Source organism: Manis javanica, chromosome 1 (assembly GCF_040802235.1).
Source record: "Manis javanica isolate MJ-LG chromosome 1, MJ_LKY, whole genome shotgun sequence".
In the NCBI taxonomy this organism is placed as follows: Eukaryota; Metazoa; Chordata; class Mammalia; order Pholidota; family Manidae; genus Manis; species Manis javanica.
Window position 1 is genome coordinate 152,170,154 of NC_133156.1, and position 20,273 is coordinate 152,190,426.

Genomic DNA, 20,273 nt, shown 5'->3' on the forward strand with positions numbered 1-20,273 from the left:
AAACTTGAAAGCAATTTAAAGGTGAGACAAACAGATTCAAGCACCTGGCTTAGATGCCCATTAATGCTCAACACCCAGACACCATAACAGGCTGACTGAATTTGAAGGCAAAGCACAGTATCAGAGTCCACATACACACACACACCCTTAACTCAGGGTGCCGTCTAAGTGACTCCATGGGCGGTAAGGCAGGCCCTGTGCAGTGGGCCTCATTGGTAATACAAGATTTTGAGATTTTTGTATTAGTAACGAGCATTGAAAAACAGCCAATTACATGTGCTAGGCACTGTGTGGGCATGGTCTCATTTATCCCATAATGCAGATAGGACACCTAATTCACTGATAAGAAGCTAAACCATAGCTAAAAAAAGCTAACCCATTTGCCTAGGGCACGCGGTGAAGAAGAGAGTAGCTCAGGATTAAAGCCATCTGTGCTGGGGCTCCCAACTCCTGTGCCACTCGTGGCCACCCACCAAGTCCCAGGTCCCTACCTCTTAGCTGCCTTCCTCGCAGGACTCAGCCTAGGAGCCTGTGTTCAGGCTCCAGCCTGGGATGCATCCCTGGCCCCTGAGGGGTGAGAGGCGGTGCATGAAGGTGGCCTACTCATGGTTTGCTCAGGACTTAGCGAACAGGAGAGGGAGACCCTCTTTCCTCTGCTTCTGAGTGCTATCAGGGAGACATGCTGCTGGGCCCCTGCACCTGTCTTCAGATTCAGTGGGTGGGGCTGAGTGAGAACACATGGCGGCAGCACAGGAGAGCTGCATGTGCATCCCTGCAGACAGAATGAAGTCCCCTGGAGTCCCCACTCGGACCCCAGATGTGGGCTTACATTGTGCCCATGGCCAGAACGGATATGATGCCCTTTGCTCAAGGCCACATTACTCTGCATGGGTCCTGCCAGTTGCCTAGGAGCCCCAGAGCCTGGGTTTGCCAGGCGGTGGCTGAGTGAGAAGAGCACGAGCAGCCGCAGGCAGAGTGCACCCAGGGGTCCTCAGTCTCCCATCACCTGGGTTTGTCAGTAAGAGGATTTCTCTAACCACCAAGCTGTTAGCAGTCAGCTGAAGCTCATTTTTCAACTATACCCCTATTAACTGTATGCCCGGAAGCAAGGAAGCCCAACACCTCAGCGCCCAATCCACGTGAGGGCTACCTTGCTGAGCCCTGGTATGGAACAGGGGGATGCGTAAGTCATCTGACACACCCAGCACATGCAGGTGCTCGGGACGGTAACTTTAGATTACTCACCAGCCAGCCACAGGCTGAAACACAACATTGCACTGAGTCTCAGAGGTTTCCACAGCCAGAGAACCTTCTGGAAACAGGTCCCAAAGGACTTTTCCGTGACTCCTCTGTCACGTCTCCAAAGGCCAGGGTCTGGAGCTAGTCATCATGGTGACCACAGGTCAATCCGTTGCCTACTCTCCTGCAAGTTGTCTGGATTTTTATGTGGGCCTTCAGGGGCTGGCCCTTTTCCTCGGGAGTCCTTATTACAGCCAAGGCCAAAACATAGCAGCGAGCTGAGTGGAGCAGAGAGGGCAGAGATGGGGCCTGGGAACACATCCTGACCCACTCACATCCCAGGTTTCTGACTCGGTCACTTGCCCATATCAATCTCTCTGGGTCTCAAAACATGCCAACCAATTCACATGATTATGATGACTTTTTGATGACATAATATATGTCAAAGTGCCCAGCACATGGTAGTTGTTAAAATAGAAAATCTCAAGTATAAGCTGCTCAACTTCCAACTAAGAACACACAGATTTTCTTCCAGACACTCTCTGAACGGACCTCCAACTAGCTGACCAGCTGGACGGGTGGTGCCCCATCTCCGCCCAGGGTGGCCTAAGGTGCCCACTCCCACAGAAGGCTGCAGGCTGGCTGGCTGCTGCCCAGGCTATCACTCTTGCCAGGGGAGGCCTGAGTACACCCGAGGCCCAGCCATACCCATACAAGTGCACTTATCGCAGTGAATATCGACCTGATCAAGCGTCATGTCAACCAGAGTAGTCTGAGTGCCAATCCAGTCACCCCAAGGAGCACCACACTGACCGCTTAGGGAAATCTCACCAAAGGGAGACTGCATGGAATTGTCAATCAGCAGAGCACAAAAACATAAAGCACTGAGGGTGGGTTGTTTAAAGTCTAGGAGGTGCTCCACACAGTTCTTCGAAAGCCTCTTAGTTCTCACTCCATCTGGAGAAACAAACAGACAATCATGAATGAACCGTACATGCAATTTAAGCTAGAAAGACAAGCTGGAACTGAGAAAAGTCCTTAGCACCTATATGCAAAAAATGGTGAACAAATACATATATGTGTGTATTTAAAAAATAAAATATTTCATGGATACCATTTATACAATTCTCCAATTTACTTAGCTTTTGCCATTACTGGGTCCCAGTCACACTGGCTGAGAGATGCAAAAGAGATTTCCGTGTAAACTCTCCTGAAGCGCTTCAGCACTCATGTACAAACTAAGTGGGCTCTAACGCCCATGTTTTGTATCATTGAAAGCATCATCCAAGATTATTATAGTTCTTCTTATTTGTGAAAATGGCTTTGCCCTTAAGCTTCATAGGTTTCTAGAGTGACAACAAAATCCAGCACCTACAGGAGTGTCCCATGCACAGAGCAGAGTAGCCCCTCAATGTCAGCTCTATCAGGAGCTGGGTATGCAGGTTCGGCATGCCCAGAATGGTGCCTGGCACAGTGTGAGTATGTAGTACGTCCTATGTGTGCCCAACATACAGCAGAGATTTTCACAAAAAAAAAAAAATATCAGAAAAATGTTGGAATTGTCTTATATTAGAATCCTTATTAGAGCATATTAAAAAGTATTCTTTCAATTCTCAATTAAATTGAGTAATTTAATTAAGGGAACCATAAAATCCTTTTAGAAAGACATGTTGCCCTAAAAATCCTTGATCAATGCTAGTTACGGATGTCAAAGGGGTCACCTTGCAAAACTGTAAAAACAAAACAAAAAACAACTTAGAGAAACACAGCACACATTTAGCAGTAGCAATGGTGCACAGTGCTGTTAAAACAGGACTTTTTAAAGATCACTTTAAGAAGTAACACATAGGAGGGAGAACCAAGACGGCAGTGTGAGTAGAGCAGCGGAAATCTCCTCCCAAAACCACATATATTTTTGAAAATACAACAAATACAACTAATCCTAAAAGAGAGACCAGAAGACACAGGACAACAGCCAGACTACATCCACACCAGCAAGAACTCAGCGCCTGGCAAAGGGGGTAAGATACAAGCTGCAGCCCGGCAGGACCCGAGCACCCCTCACCCAAGCTCCCAGTGGGAGGAGAGGAGTTGGAGCGGGGAGGGAGAGAGAGCCCAGGACTGCTAAACACCCAGCCCCAGCCATCCGCACCAGAGCGCAGACACAGTGCATGTGTGGGGTGCTGGAAACTAGGGAAACAGGACAGTAAGACCTGTGAGCGGGTCCCCTCAGCTGGCACCCCGGGGACAAAGAAAAGCGAGTGCTTTTTGAAAGTCTTAAAGGGACAGGAACCCCACAGGTGGACGGAAGTGCCTGAGGACACTTAGCCCAGCAGCTGGGAATCACGGGGAACTCTGGGCACCCAAACCCCCGCAGCGCAGCACAGAGGCCCCTCTCCACGATAAACAGCCTCCTGCCTGTTCCCCATCCGACACGGCTCCGCCATATCAGAGCAGCAGCCTGAGGCAGGCCATGCCCACAGCAACCGCAAGCTAAATAAACTTCACAGAGGCCGGGCAAGATCAGAAGCCCCGTCTGCACGCAGCTGCCCAGCACAAGCCGCTAGAGGCCGCTGTTCTCCCAGGAGAGGAAGGCCACAAACTGGCAAGAAGGGACTTTCTCATACCCAACACACGCGCCAGCTCCCCACAAATACTTCTATCGCCATGAAAAGGCAGAAGAAATTGATACAGACCAAGATCACAGAGGCAAACCCTGAGAAGGAGATATACCTAACCAGTCTTCCTGAAAAAGGATTAAAAATAAAGCTCATAACCATGATGATGGAGCTGCAGAGAAATATGCAAGAGCTAAGGGATGATGTCCGGAAGGAGATTACAGAAATGAGACAATCTCTGGAAGGATTTATAAGCAGAATGGATAAGATGAAAGAGGCCATTGAAGGAATAGAAACCAGAGAACAGGAATGCATAGAAGCTGACACAGAGAGAGATAAAAGGATCTCCAGGAATGAAACAATATTAAGAGAACTGTGTGACCAATCCAAAAGGAACAATATCCGCATTATAGGGGTACCAGAAGAAGAACAGAGAGAGAAAGGGATAGAAAGTGTATTTGAAGAAATAATTGCTGAAAACTTCCCCAAACTGGGGGAGGAAATAATCGATCAGACCATGGAAGTGTACAGAACTCCCAACAGAAAGGACCCAAGGATGACAACACCAAGACACATAATAATTTAAATGGCAAAGATCAAGGACAAGGACAGAGTTTTAAAGGCAGCTAGAGAGAGGAAAAAGGTTACCTACAAAGGAAAACCCATCAGGTCATCATCAGACTTCTCAACAGAAACAATACAGGCCAGAAGAGAATGGCATGATATATTTAATGCAATGAAACAGAAGGGCCTTGAACCAAGAATACTGTGTCTAGCACGACTATCATTTAAATATGATGGTGGGATTAAACAATTCCCAGACAAGCAAAAGTTGAGGGAATTTGCCTCCCACAAACCACCTCTACAGGGTATTTTAGAGGGACTGCTCTAGATGGGAGCACTCCTAAGACTAAATAGATGTCACCAGAGAAAATAAAATCACAGCAAAGAAAACAGACCAACCAAATACTAACTAAAGGCAAAAAATAAAAACAACTACCCACAAAAGCAGTCAAAGGAAGCACAAAAGAGCACAGAATTAAACAACCAACATATAGAGAACGGAGGAGGAGGACTAAGAAGGGAGAAAAATAAAGAATCACCAGACTGTGTTTAAAATAGCTCAATAAGCGAGTTAAGTTAGACAGTAAGATACTAAAGAAGCTAACCTTGAACCTTTGGCAACCACGAATCTAAAGCCTGCAATGGCAATAAGTACATATCTTTCAATAATCACCCTAAATGTAAATGGACTGAATGCACCAATCAAAAGACACAGAATAATAGAATGGATAAAAAAGCAAGACCCATCTCTATGCTGCTTATAAGAGACTCACCTCAAACCCAAAGACTATAGGAACAAAGAAAGACTGAAGTAACGAAAAGCAGCAGAATCATAGAACCTACGAATGGACCAACAGTCACCAAAGGGAAAAGGACTGGGGAGAAAGGGAAGGATAAGGGTGGGGAAAAAGAAAGGGGGCCTTACGATTAGCATGTATAATGTGGGGGTTGGCATGGGGAGGGCTGTGCAACACAGAGAAGACAAGTAGTGATTCTACAGCATCTTACTATGCTGATGGACAGTACAGTAATGGGGTTTGTGGGGGGGATTTGGTGAAGGGGGGACCCTAGTAAACATAATATTCTTCATGTAATTGTAGATTAATGACAATGAAATTAATTAATTAATTTTTTTAAAAAAAGAAGTAACACATAATGACAAGCATTTGCCAAGAGGCAAAAGAGAGAGCAGCAGTCCAGACTCTGGACAGTGGGTACTGAGTACCTGGTATAAAACTTTCAAGAGCAGCATAATTAACCAATTCACAACATGCCTCATCTCAAATGGCTCTGGTGTAAGCAGAGCTGAGGGGCTCCGCTAACCAGTTAGACAATTCCAAGTGACTGGTGGTAATCAAAACCCTGATGGTATAGATGCAAGTGAAGAGTGTGAGAGAAAATTGTTTCGTGAACTCCAGGTAGAACCAAACAGGAATTAACACATCTTTTACACAACACATTCCCCATGTCTAACCATAACTAAATTAATAGACAACCTAAGCAGATATTGATTTACATGCCTGAAAAGTTTACATATCCCAGCTGGCCCAAAAGAAGGCTAGAAGAGCTTCTTGTAGGAAAACAGCAGACTGTCTTGTATTTATGGTCTCCTGCTACTAAACCATGTATGACATCTGCTGATTAGGAACCCGAGTGCCCATCCACTAGGTGACACGCAGCAACATCCAGCATTCAGCTTTACTGTGAGGAGTCAAGGTGATTCTGATGCACAGTAACGTGCCAAAAGCCTCCTCGGCAGTAATTTTCAGCTGAAATCTTTGCTGCCAAACTTACAGGGTTGCTTACTGTGCAACACTGTGCAGGACTTTGCCCAAGAAGATTCCCACCAACTATTAATATATTAATAATCAGTGGATACAAAGCTAGATGATCTTACAATTTCCACCTCCACTGCTTTTTCCTCTTTGAAAATGATAAAAATACAAGATTGGACATAATTCAGACTCCTCTTACTGCCCAAATTTAGTCCTTATGAAGTGGGCCTGTGGGCCTGTGAAGAAAGGATTGAGGGTCACATGTAGTTAACACACACAAAAAAAAGGAAAAATGTGTCCTGAAGTTCCCTAATGCTCAGAGGACCACAGTCTAAATAGTTGCATATGCCTATAGATAAAGTCAACCAATAATTCCAAAATCCAGTTAATTTCCTTCTACTCAGTGTTATTACTAAAAGTTGCAAGTTCAACCCCTCATGACAATATTTTTAAATGCCACAAATGCCACAGAGTTCCAGGAGCTGCCTGCAGACTATGGCCTTTCACATTTCAGAGCTCCTCACCACCTGATTCCAACCCACTTCACACAAGACGAACTGGGAGGACATCTGTAAACACATGGTCACCAAAATGTTCTAGTGTTTTACTAGGAGCCTCATTCCAAAAGTCACTTAGTTCTCCCATCAGGAAATAACCGGCTTATTTTGTAAATAAAGACCTTTAATTATAATAGATGAAAACAGTGAGGACAGGAAGGAAAAGTTTGAAGATCTGTAACAAGAACTCTTGTAACTGGGTTTAATCACAGTTAAAACCAAAGACAAATTACTTAATTCCCCTTCAGCATTGAAGCCAAGTACAAATATTCCTTGGCTTCTTGACTCCCCATTCTTTCTGATCCATAGCAAAAACCCAGTGTGGCAAAGTATGGCATTATATGCTAGAGCTCAGCATCTAGGGCTTAAGTTCCTACCCTCAAAGATGTTACAGTACTGAGCAATTCTGATGGAAGAATTTTCTCAGCATTCTAGTATCAAACACATTGGAAGGATTAATTACATGGTTTAGGCACCACCAGATCCTTAAACGGTCAAAAGCAGAGGAATACAAGTGTTTTCTAAACTGAATGATAATTCCAATAGATCAACAATGTATGTTTTTACCTTTACATGGGCTTTTCTACATTTAAAGGAAACATAAAACATGAGTACTTGTCACTTAAACCAGCAGCATTCCACGGGCTGCCCTCCCCCAGTAACAGTTCTCAAGATGGCAGAGGCTGTGAAGTGACACTTTCTAAATAGCTTTTAAAACAAAAGTACTGAAACCTTCATATAAGGTCCCTAACCAGAGCAGTGAACGCTGTACAGTGCAGTTGCTCGCGGGCGCGCGCACACACAAAACTCCAATAAGGGGCAACGCCAGCCTCCCTAAAGGCGGGAAGGACGAGGGTTTCCTCCTCTTACATTTTAATCTGTGTTCTTACAACCCCCCACGACAACCACACGCTTCTGTCTGCCCAACCCTCCCTCGCCGGCACGCTGGCAGGAGGCCCATGGGTTTCCCAGTGCCCAGGCCCGGGGAAACACTAAACACTAACCCTACCCCAGAGGCTAGTCTGGGGATCCAGGAGAAAACCGTTTTGGGGGAGATGGGAGGGCCCGGCAAGGTGAAAAGATGGGGAAAGGAGCCCAGCCCGCAGAGGGACTGCAGGGTCTGGAGGTGAACAGGGCACAGAAAACGCGGCCGCGCTGTGGGAGGAGGGGTGTTACCCACGCGGGAGCAGGCGGCCGGGTTCCCTGGGATCACATGCCGTCACAGAGCGAGTGTGGGTGGTGGGAAAGACATTGCAGAAGGGTGCCGAAGGGCAGGGGCTGGCTGGAAGTTCAGAAAGCAGGGGCGGGGTGGGGGAACACTGTCCAGGAGTTGGCAAGTAGGACGTGAAAGGTTCCCTCCCCGAGTCCTCGGAGGGAAGCAAGTTGGACGGAGACGAGCGAGCGAGCGATGGAGAGCATGGAGCCGGCTCTCTCCTCCCGCTCCCCCTAGCCCCAACTCGCGCGCGCACCCACGCACACGCTGGCGCCGCGCCACCAAGCGGATACCCACCTTTGCCACGGGCGCGCTCCTGCTGGTCGCCAGCTCGCGCAGGCTGGCTGTGGCACTGCCTGCCGCCGTAGGGATGAAGACGGGAGAGCCGGGGTCGCTGCCCGTTGCACTGCCCGCGCCGCCCGCCGGCGCCGAGGCCGCCCCTGCGCCGGGCCCCGGGCGCGCGGGCGGGCTGCCCCCCGGGCTGGCGCCGGCGCGGGGCCGCTGGCGGATGCCGTCCAGCAGGCGCACCAGCAGGATATTGGCGGGCAGCTCGTCCACGCTGCAGCCCACCAAGATGCGGCACTCGGGGCAGCGCAGCTCGTGGCGTGAGCACACGATGCTTTCCAGACAGCGGCGGCAGAAGGTATGCTGACACGGCAGCACCTTGGCCGTCGTGTCCAGGCGCTCCAGGCACACCGAGCACTCCAGCAGATCCAGCAGCGACGACTCGTCCATGGCCTCGCCTGCCACCGCCCGCCGCCGCCGCCCGCCGGGCCTGTCGTCGTCGCCCTCGCTCTGCGCAGCAGCGGCGGCCGCCTTGGACGCGCACAGCCAGGACGCCCCGAGCAGCATGGGGGAGGCGCCGGCGGCCGCGCGCAGCTGCCTAGGTCCCGGGGCCGGAGCGTAGCCCGCCGCGGGCAGCGAGCGTCAGGATCGCGCCTGGGCGGCGGAGGGGAAGCCCGGCGCCGCCAGCACTTCCGTCACCCCGGCTGCCGCCTGAGGCTGAGACTCGGCGGTGCGAGCGGCGCGCCCACCGGCGTGCGTGGGGACCGGAGTTCAGTTCCGCGCCCCGAGAGCCAGTTCCCTGCCAGCCGGGCCCACTCGGTCTTCCTGAGTGAGGTGTCCGCGACTGCCCGCTCCACCTGTCCCGTCGCGTGTCCGCCCGCGCGGGGTCCGGGACGCCGCCGGGCACGACAGTCAGTGGCTTCTGCGCTCGGAGCGGCCGCCCACGGCCGGCAGCCCCGCGGCAGGAAGTGCCAGGAGTGGCCGGTCCAGTCCCCGGGGAGGCCGGGGCGCAGCGTGCGCGCTCCTCCGCGCCGCCTCCATGCGCCCTGAGCCTGGCCGCGAGCCGCTGCCCCCAGCGGGCTCGGCCAGACCCTTGCTTTTTCCTCGGCCGCGAGAACGTGCGCGGGGCGCGCGCGAAGGTCACGGTCACTGAGGGGCGCAGGAAAGCAGACGCCGAGCCCGCTGGTCTCCCTTCGTCCGGAAGAACGCTGGCGGCTAGCCCTGCCCGAGGGCACTTCCAGGGCTCCCGGCCACCCCGCGCGCGCCCTCCAGCGCAGGCTTGGCCCGGTCCCCTCTGGTCTCCCTGAGGTTTCCTCTGGGCTCTCCGCGAGCCTTAGAGAGAGATGCTTCCTCCCGCCGCTGCCGTGAAGGAAAGTTTGGGCGGCGTTATCACGGCTGCCTTCCTCGCCAGCTCCGGCAGGCCATCTGGGGACATTGCCAACCCCTGGGCATCCTCCTGGAAGACGCCCCGGAGCGCTCCCGGTCCGGCCCCCTCTCCAGGCAGCGGGCAGAGATGACAACCCCTGGGCTGTGGATTGGGTGCGGGAACGCCCGCGGAGCAGCAAGGGAGGCGCTGGGTTTAGCGGGGCGCCTCGGGGCCGCTCGGATTCCTCGGACGCTGCCCCCTGTATCGCACCGCGCGCCGCGCCCCGGCTCCGCGCCGCACCCTTGCCTGCGCCCGCTGCGGCGCAGCCTGCTAAGCTCCGCTCCAGGGTCTCTTCGGGAGCAGCGCAGGAAGGGGATTCGCGCCTCCTTCCCAGCGCGGGGCTTCATTTGGGAGCGTCAGAGCAGCGGAAGTGCGTACGGCGGACCTCAGCCACCGGGAAGTTTGGTTCTCGGCTGGGAGGCGACGCGGAGATTCCCTGCAGTGCGCTGCCCCCTCGTGGCCGCTCGTGTCCCCGCGCGCCCGGGCCCCACCCCCCGCTGCGGAAGCCCTGGTCCAGGGCGGTTGCAAGGCCGCTGGCTCTGGACGGGTCGAGCATCACAAAGGCGTTGAAGGCATCTACAGTCAGACTGTGGTGAGTGGACTTGAGTAACTCGACTTTTCTGGGAGAAAATATTACTTATTGAGACTTAAATGCAGGAATGCGCCTTTGCATTATTTTATTTAATGCTCTAAATGGCCCTGTGAAATAATTATTTGAACTTCATTTCACAGGTAAGCAAGGTGAGGCTTATAGTTTATGAAGTCATTGGGGCTGATTTTGTATCTACAGACAACACAGAGAAAAGATCATATTCCATTAGAATATAAGCTCCCGATAAACTGTGTATTTTTACACTGTAATATCCCCAGTGCCTAGAGCTAGAGCAGCAGTACTTGGCATAGGAGGTGCTCAATAAATATTGTTGAATAATGAATAAAAGGTCTCAGAATCATCATCTATAGCGATTTAAACACAAATCTTAGCATCTCCATTCCAGATATCCTGAACTCATTTCAGGCTGCCCGTCCCTGGTAACTGCTCCTGATGGCAGCAGGAGACACTCCCAGGGCTTCGAGGACAGGTCTCAGTGGTGTGGATTTCCATAGGTGTTACTGGCATCAGCACTGGCAGCTGTGTGAGGTGGAAGGCATCCCCGAGCTGCCTGGCTAACCAAACCTGACCCCAGGGACACCTTCATTCTCCTCCTTTTACTCTGCGACCCTCCCTCAGCAACAACTGAGGAATTTTTCGAGAACCCAGAATATTTGATCCAAGAGAAGGTGGCTTGGACACAGGACAAGTGGGGAGTGGGAATGGGGAGCCCTCAGACACTGGGAAGGCTCGCAGAGAGCAGGGGCTGCCTGTGATGACATGCTCTGGGGGCTTCTTAATGAGAGCAACAGACACCCATGCTAACCAAGTTTTAAAAAGAGCAGAAGAGGTTGTGAGAATCAGGAGCTGCTCACAGGACCCGTGGCTAAGAGCTGGGCCAAGTCAGTGCAGCTAGGACCCCAGGTCCCACCCCTCTCTCCATCTAGGTAATAACAACATACCCCTTCCCCCTCTTGCACCAGCCGCCTCTGCTTCCCGCCTCATGTGATGGGAACCACCACCAAATTTCCAGAAGCGTTTCCAATGGCTTCAGATACTAACAAAAGATACTCCTCTGATGCTATCACAGCTGGAAGTTTTAAAACCCTATCACCTAATGTGGCTTTCCCAGGTGGTCAGTCTGAACCAAGGTGCACTGACCACCAGAGCAGGATCATCACAACCTAGCAGCACCCTCAGGACAGGTGAGGATTTCCAGAACAACTGGCATGCTAGGCAGACAGCAAGAGATGCCCACGCCAGGAGCTCAGAACCACCTGCCTGCCCTCAGCTTCCCTCGTGTAACACCCAGGGCCACACCAGAGCAAACACAGAGCCAGGAACCCTACCTTTCTCAGGACCCTCTGCTCCCATTCCTCCCCTGTACCACCTGCCTTCACCAACTTCCAGAGCACACACAGGCCGCACACCTGGCATAGTCAGAGGCTGGGCTGGCATGGGAATGAGCAAGGCAGGAGAAAGCTAAGTGGTAGAGCGTGATGGTGACTGCAGCCACGTGATCCTGGGCCTTGGAGGGATGCCATCTGTTCAGCCCCAGCCCACCACACACTGCCTGGAGGACATGGGGACCTCATAGTACCAAATATTTCTACTTTACAAGAGAAGTTGGATGCCGGTAGCCGACCTACTTGGCCTGCCTGATGGCACAGCCCAGCAGGCCGGTGGATGGATGCCGCACAACGGGCCTCCAGAGGGGAAGCTACTGGTATCTCTTCTATTGCTTAATCTGACCATTCCCCCAGTCTGAACAGCCCTCTTGAATCAGAACAAGCCCCTAGAGAAAAGACTGTTAAGGGTTGCAAAGCAGTCATTAAACTCAGCTTGTGACCCTGCACATTCCCTTCAGGTCGGTGGGTTATTATCCCTAGGCTGGAAAATAGAAGAAAGTTCAGGTGACTTCAGGGTTCAACTCCCTGGCCAACTTCTCCCCCAGGAGAAACAAGAGGTGACTAACATGGTGTGTGGGTCAGGAAAACAGGTGGGAAAATCTTGGTAGAGTTCCCTTATGAATAATTACTATAGAAATTACAGTATGCATTGTTATAGTCAAGATCAATAGAATAAATGCTGTTTCTACTGTAAATTGTTTCAGGAACTATGGAAAAAACATGCCCCCACAGCGAGCCTAAGTGAGACTCCAGTTGAGCAACTTTTAGACACATTCAGAAAACATTGTGGTGCCTTGTAGAAATTTAACCTGAGATTAGAATCTAAAGGTATGAGAGCAACAAAAAAATCTTGAAGAAGAAAACATATCGCAGTTGGGAAAGCAGGGGAACATTTCAAGAAGTAGATTATGCCATGAATCACTGAATGACATATGCCTTATGATGATTTTATGATGATTTCATGTACCCAGTCTCCTATATATTGCTTGAGGTTTCTGTCAATAAACAGGCCCAGCCAGCTTAGTATCTTTGCTAGTGCCTGTCCTCACTCATTTTGCCAATGCCGTTCCTCCTTCAGGGACCCCTGGACTCACGTGAGCTAGACTCCGGCAGTCAAAAGGCCCACTTTTTATGTGAGATCTCCTGATATTCAACAGTTGGCAAACCAATTCAGTTTTCAAAAAAATACAATCATTATCCAAACAAAATGAAAGTGTGGCCAAATTGGCCCACAAGCCACCAGTTTGCAATTTCTGGCGGAAGTAGCCAAGTAAAATGTACCACAGTCTAAAGGAATTTAAGGGTGTGGACCAAACAGTTGAAGTATTACAAATACAGTTTTCTATTACTTGTTTGAATTTGCACATGTTCAATAACTCAGTGATATAAGGAAATGACTGAGCAGACCTGGCTTAGCAGCCATTGATATGAAAAGACCTCGGGAATTCAGTCGATTATAAGCACAATCTGAGCAAAGGTGAGTCACCACTGCAGTGTGGCTGCCTAGAAAAGTAATGAAATCTTATGATGTATTAACGGAAGTTAACGGTTGGGTTGTGGAAAGAAAGAACCCCATCATCACTTGGGCTTGTCAGGCCCCATCTGCAGGCTTGCTTTCTATTCTAGGTACCAAATAGCAATGACATGGCAGAAAGGAATCTGGAGACCTCATCCAGTGAATTCAGGATGAGGGAAGAGAGTGTCTGTACAAAGAAGAGCAGGCTCAGATGAAGCAGGATGGGCAGCTGTATGCCTGGGTTTGGGCTGCCCAGGATGTGAACTCCTTAGATTTGGGAGATTCTCCACTTGGTAAGTCAGATATCTGTTTTCCCAGCTAGGGTGTGAGGCTGTGACTCAGGCTTAACCAGTTGAAAGCCGCCCCCACCCCTTTCCCAAGAGGGTGGCAGACGGCGCCTCATGGAGTCCCAGCTGCAGAGGTGAGAGGAGGAGGAGTGGGGGGTCCACAAATGCAGCACCCAGTCTGGGGCCGGCCAGGGCTACCATAGGGAGCAGCGCCAACGGTTGCAGCCTTGACTAGGGTGCATCTGGGCTGTGTGGCCTCCACTGCTTTGTCGCCCATCCTGGTGATCTTATGGATTTCCAGGTTTTTTAAAGTAGTTCCTCTTTTGTTAAATCAGCCAGAGTGCGTTTCTGTTGTTTGCAGTAGGAAACCCTAACTGGGACACATCATATATTATCAATTCAGAGACCAAAGAAGGCCCACGATCTGAGACAATTGTCACCATGCCGGAAACTGGTCTTCATTCTGGAGAGCTACTGAATTGAGCCACTCAGAGCACCATACGTTCATCCAACAAATAGTTCGTGAGTGTCTGCTATGTGTCAGGTGGCGGGTGAGAGCAGAGCCTGCAGACCAAGACCAGGTGCTGTGCAGTGACTGGAGCCTGTCCCTGGGGACACAGGAACCGCAGCGGGGCTAACTCAGGAAAGTGACATCACCTCTGTGAACTTCAGTTACATCTTCTGGAAGTTACATAAACTGGAAGATGAAAATATTTCACCTCCTTAGAGGCTTGCCTGAGTATCATACTGGAAGGGCTTATTTGCTTTGCCTGATTATCAGGGGCGGCAGCTTCCAGCTAAACAGGCTGAGTCTCCAACAGCACGAGCAGGAAGGAGGAGCCCCCATCACAGACAGAATTCAAGCATAAACTGTGTCCGTAAGGAATCTCATAAAGGAGATCAATTGTGATCTCTTCTTCCCTCCCACAGGGCACCTGTGTGGACATATGGCACTGGTCAGCCCAGCGCCCCTTCCCTTGGGGAACCTCCTCTTCCCCAGCACATGTGGCCCTCCTAGATGGCGGCTCAGCACACCTGCACCTGTGTCTCCACAGGCCACGTGGCCTAGGCTGGCCAGTCAGAACCGTCCACCCCTGGAGATGAGTTCAGGGCTGTCTCGGAACTAAGTAGCACCAAGAAGCTCCTATGCTGAGATCTGGTAAACAATTTGAGACACTGAAGGGAAGGGAGAAGGATTCTGAGCCTCAAAGGGGCAGACACCAAGATTTCAGTGGCTCCTTTCTGCTGTGAGGAAGGCCTGCTAGAGCATAGGTAGGGGTGCGAGAACAAGGAGAGGGGAGCTGTGGGGAGAGACGGGAGGTGGGAAGAGGAAGCGCGAGAGTCCTACAGGCAACATTTGTCCATTCGGGTTCATGGGTGAAGTTGTGCCTACCACATACCTGAGCCAGTATAATCCTCCTTTTGCTTAAACCAGTTTGATAGAGTTTCTGCCACTTGAAACCAAATGAATTTCAACCAAATCATTCTTTCCTGTAGCTTCCCTGTAGCTTTCCATTTCCTGTAGCTTTCCATTTACGTAGTTACCCAAGGTCACGACAGGAGCCTGCCCTCAAGGCCTCCCAGCCCCTCATGTGCCCCTCAGGACTGACTTTACAGCTTAGTACACTCGCATCCATCCACACTCCCTCCATCTCCCCTGCCATCAACTCTGCTATCATGGCCTCTATCAGGACAGTGGTCCCTCTGTCCTCAGCTTCCCCTGCCCACCTGTCTACAGTGTGCAGCCAGCTCTGCTCCCAGATCCCAGGGCTGCCACCTCTCCACCAGCCGTGACTCTTCTCTGTCTTCCAAGCTCTTTCCCAAACCCACCCCCACCTGCCCGCCTCTATGTGCCAACTCACGTGGCGCTTCCTGCTCTTTGCTGGAACCCTACCTGTGTCCCAACCAACCTCCTCCGGGAAGCCTGTCTGGATGGCCTCTCTTGAGCCCACTTGGCTCTTTCCCCTGCTTCTTTCATCTTCTGCCTTGACTTACATTTGCTTTGCATGTCTTGTAGCCCCCACCAGCCCACAGCCTCCTCAAGGGCAAACACTGTTTGCTGGTCTTCAGGGAAGGTCCTGCGTGTGGTGGCACTTCACAGGTGCTTGTAGACTTGGATTGACTGAGTTTGCAGGGGCTGGACGAGTTGACCTCTAACTTCCCTTTCATTCCAAGCCTGCACAAGGCCATAGTGTTTTTCAGCATCTGAGAGCTGGACTTTTGGCCATGGTTTCTATTTTTTTTTATTTTGGTATCATTAATCTATAACTACATGAGGAATGTTATGCTTACTAGACTCCCCCCATCACCAAGTCCCCCTTGCATACCCCTTCACAGTCACTGTCCATCAACGTAGTAAGATGCTGGCTGTAGAATCCCTACTTGTCTGCTCTGTGTTGCACAGCCCTCCCCGTGCCTCCCCACATTATACATGCTAATCGTAATGCCCCTTTTTTCGCCCCTTCCCCTTATCCCTCCCTAACCATCCTCCCCAGTCCCTTTCCCTTTGGTAACTGTTAGTCCATTCTTGGGTTATGTGAGTCTGCTGCCATTTTGTTCCTTCAGTTTTTCTTTGTTCTTATACTCCACAGATGAGTGAAATCATTTGGTACTTGTTTTTTTCCTTGGCCACAGTTTCTTTTTATCAAAAGGAGTGAAGCTCTCAAACTCATTTTAACATGGTGTGTACTGTGTTAGCTGTCATGGGGCAACAACAGTTCCCTACAGCTATTGGACCCAGCTCCCAGTACCCACCTGTCTGTGTCAGAGAGAAGGCAGATGGAGTCACCTGGCATGTCACAGCCCTGGGACCTCCCAGCAGATGCCTCGCTTTTGACATCAGTTATCTCTCCTCTGCAGAACACATGGCCTCTTCTTCATTCAGCATCTCCCTGCTGACTCCTTGTCTCACAAACAAGCACCATGTGTAATTAGCACTGCAAATCCATCTTCATGCATGCAAGCACCATTCAGGTTGTAAGCACTGTCTGGGCCCCAGACCTTAGAGCATATATATCTACTTGTGAAGTCAGGCCAGCCACGGAAATGTGTTCCCCTGAAGGACAAATGAGAGTCAGCCAGGAGCACCTCGAGATGTACCTGGGCTGAGGTGGGTGGGGAGAAGAGTGAATGTAAAGTCCTAGTGCAGCCTGGGGGCGAGAGTGGGATGCAGGAGAACAGGGAGCAGTGGCTCTGAAGGGTAAGTCAAAGGCACATCACAAAGCATAAGAAGTCAAGCTCAGAGGATTGGCTTAAGCCTGGCAGCCTGCAAAATCACAGGGGTGGCCCCGGTGTGGCAATGTTTCAGGGAGGCTTAGCTGGGCATCCCTGAATGGAGTCATGTGGGGCAAAGAGAAATCTGATGGAGAGAGACACAAGATCGAAGTCATTGGTTGAAAAGTAACATAAGATGCTCAACAATGAACCAATGAGCTCAATGCCCCAGAGCACTAAAGTGGTTAAAATGGCAAATTTTATGTATATTTTAATTTACCACAATTTTTTTTAAAGAATTTTAAAAGCCTAACGTAGGAGTAGGGACTGGGTGCAGAGCACCTCGGCATGTGAGACCACTTGCAACATGCAGGTGGAAGAACAGTAACAAGGAGCATGTCGTGGAGGTGGGAACTAGCCGCCAGGCACAGGCCTACGCTCTCTGCATGGAGCACTCGCTCATCTTCCACAACGCCCTGTCGGGTGGTGGTTGCACACTGAGTCCATCTGGCAGGAGAGGAAACTGGGGAGGCACAGAGGGTGAGGGACTTGCTCAAGGGCACACAGCTACTCAGGGGAAGAGTCAGGGTTTGCATCCACAGGGTGGAGCTCCAGAGTGTACCTAATAGTCTCCCAGCTCCTGGGGCTCAGGAATAAGGAGAGGACTCTCAGGGGGAGAAGACTAAACATGCAATCAAAATCTGCACCTCCCGAGCAGTGGGAAGCCCCCGGGGAGTGCTGCTTTCATCCGAGAGGCAAGAAAGGAAGCCTTTCAAAGGCAGAGCCCTGGGGAGCTCAGAGCTTCTGGGAAGGGGAGGAAGGTGGAGACAGAAAGGCCATGAAAGCCAGGAAAAACCTAGTGTTGCGAACCCACGGTCTCTTCACTAGTCAGCGCACAAAGGAAAGGGTGTCACTGACTGAAAGCCTGCAAGGTGGCTGAAACCAGCGAGGTGGCCTGCAAGCCTCAGGAGAGCCACACACATTCACAACTGTTCCTGTGCCTCCTCCTCCGTGCAGCCTGCTACATCATTCAGCTGTGTGCTGTCCAGCCAACATTGTGGGCTGCAGAGTGCAGCAGGCATAAAGTCAAGCATTTTTCTGTCATGACCAGTTTGCTGTCTGTGCAAGTTAGCAGGCTGCCCAAGGCTGCTGATATAAAGTGAGAGTAGTCAAACCTGTCCTCCCATTTGCGGGCCAGGCATTGGTGTGGGGTGGCGGCCGTCAAAGCCCTCTGATTGCTCTCTGCCAGGCCCATGCCTGGCCCGGGGCTCTGCACTTGGGAGCTTTATCCAGCCGCCTGGAGCCTGCTCTGCTCATGTGCGTGCAGCACACCCCAGAGGCCAGGAGCAGCCCTCAGCAGTGGCACAGGGCAGCTCTCCTGCCCCTTGGTGAAGATAGCTCCACCATGGTCCTGAGCTCCTGGCAGGTGAAGCACTCCTGCCCTCCATGGAACAATTTACTGGCTGACTCCTCTCTCTGCATCCCTTTGCTCTGCCCTGCAGGTGTTTCCTAGGGTCCCCTCCCAAATAAACTTCCTGCCCTCAGATCCTTCTCTTAGGATCTCTTTCCGGGGAAACCCAAACCTTCACCAAAAGTGCGTTCAGCTCCTGTTTCCCTGGAGCCAGTATCTGCTCTCTTCCTTTTGACTTTCCCCCCTCTCCATGCAGCATGTGGACTTTGTCCTCCTTTCCTGATCTGAGCTCCTTGAGCATCAGGTTGAAGTTTGAGTCCTCCCCACTAGCAAGCACAGTGCTTCACACACAGCAGGCACTCGGTGAACACTTGTTGAAAACACGCATGAAAAAATAGACACCTCCTCCTACTGGTTGGATACAAGAAGAAAGAGAAGGGGAGGAATCATGGATGCCCCCAATTGAAAAGGGAAATGCAGTTCCAGTTTAACTGGGGCCAGCATAAGGGCAAGACAGGCACAAGACTTTGAGGTGCTGACAGGCAGGGGACTCAGGGTTCTGGAAGTCATGGATACAGCCCAGAGGGAGAGCAGAGCTGTAGACAGGAGCCTGGGAGTCGTTTTCCTGGAGGTGAAGGAGGAAGCTGCAGGTGAGAAGAGTTGGCCCTGTCCCTGCCCTGGAGCATGCAGGGAGCATCTTCCCACTGCCTGAGCAGAGGACGAGGAGGAGCCCGCAACAGGGGGCTCACTGGTGCCCGCCATTATGGTTACACATAACACTTTCCATCTGCAGGTTACAAAATGCTTTACAGATGTAATTTAGTGCTGCACAGATGCTGCCCTTCCATTACAGAGGGTGACAGAGGAATGTTTTTAAGCTTACAAAGTAAATGCCATGCATTTCTCTCACTTTTTGAAGCAGTTATTCTCAGTAATTGCAATGTAAACGTCATTAGTGCAAGTACAAGCTATGTTGTTGCTCTACAGAAGCTCACGTCTATTTCTTAAGGTTGAGATACCTGGACACCTGGTTAGGCAGAACATGAACTACTCTTTAACCTGGGTTGGCACCCTCTTCACTGTATTGGTGAGGCTGCGAGGTGCCTTGGGCCAGGGCTTCTCTATGCCAGGAAGAAATACTCGAATGCTCCCCCTGGTTATAAACAGAAAAGGTAGATGGTACCCACTGCTCAGGAGAAAGTCGGAGGAGCCATTTTCTGGTGACTCGACCAGAGCTGCTTCTCCCTGAACCCTGTGGTATGCAAAGCGGAGAGGCTGTGAGTCAGTTTCCAGAGCCCCTTACCCGCCTCCAAGACACTTTTGTAACTGAAGGGTGCTGGAAGGAGGGGCCAACAGAATGCAAGTGATCACCCACCCGAAGGGAGCAAGGTTGGCCCGACGGCCCAGCTCTGGGCTCCTGGGACAGCTGACACCGCTGAGCACATGACTGAGGCTGGAGGGCCCTCCCTGCCCAACCCTCCAGGGCACAATGGCACCTGTGTAATGTGACTTCAAGCGACGAGGCCTGGGGAGACCTGCTGGTATGGGTGGCCCGAGGGGAGGGACTGGCCCCTGGAATGTCTGTGGGTCATGCTGGGCAGGCACACACTAGGGTCCCCCCTTCTCCCACAGATGAACAGTGGCAGGGGTCCACTGCTCTGCAGGACGCCTGAGGCCAGCGGCATCTGCGGGAGCCTAGGCGGTGCCCACCCTTCAGGTTCCCCTGCATACCTTGGGAGCAGAGCCACCCCTAAGACTGGGTAATTCTTGAACAAAGCATAGGGAGGTCCCAAGACCCATTTGGGACTTCTCCTCATTTGATGATTTGGAGGCTTATGTATTACTGGGAACCTTAACATTTTGAACATGGATTTCTTCAAACTGAGGGGATAGGTCATTCAGTTAAATAAAAAAATCACAATTTGTTCAACTCTAAAGCAACGAACATTTCACTCTGCAGAGGTGTCTCCTTGTCGCTGGCTGTGGCCTCCACTGCGCTGTGACCGAAATGTCTCAGGTTCCTCCTCAGCATCAGAAACAACCGTGCAGTCATCTATAGTTCCTTCCACAGCCTAAGGAACTATGATCAATTCTCTCCTCCAATTTGGAGCCATAACACACTTTATTTTCATTTGGCTTGAGAGGTTAGAAAATACTTAAACTTGTAT

The 20,273-nt window shown here is 51.2% G+C and overlaps 1 protein-coding gene across 3 annotated transcripts in view; it reads right to left on the reverse strand.

The window, feature by feature from the left end:
- The window catches only part of SH3RF3 (SH3 domain containing ring finger 3), a 371,490-nt gene extending 362,664 nt beyond the window's left edge, over positions 1–8,826 (reverse strand). For all 3 annotated transcript variants that reach the window (XM_037015534.2, XM_037015529.2, XM_037015533.2), the window contains exon 1: positions 8,264–8,826. In XM_037015534.2, the coding sequence (XP_036871429.2) occupies positions 8,264–8,818 (555 nt within the window). In that variant the 5' untranslated portion in view covers positions 8,819–8,826. The remainder of the gene's footprint in view (positions 1–8,263) is intronic.
- Positions 8,827–20,273: the final 11,447 nt, after the last annotated feature.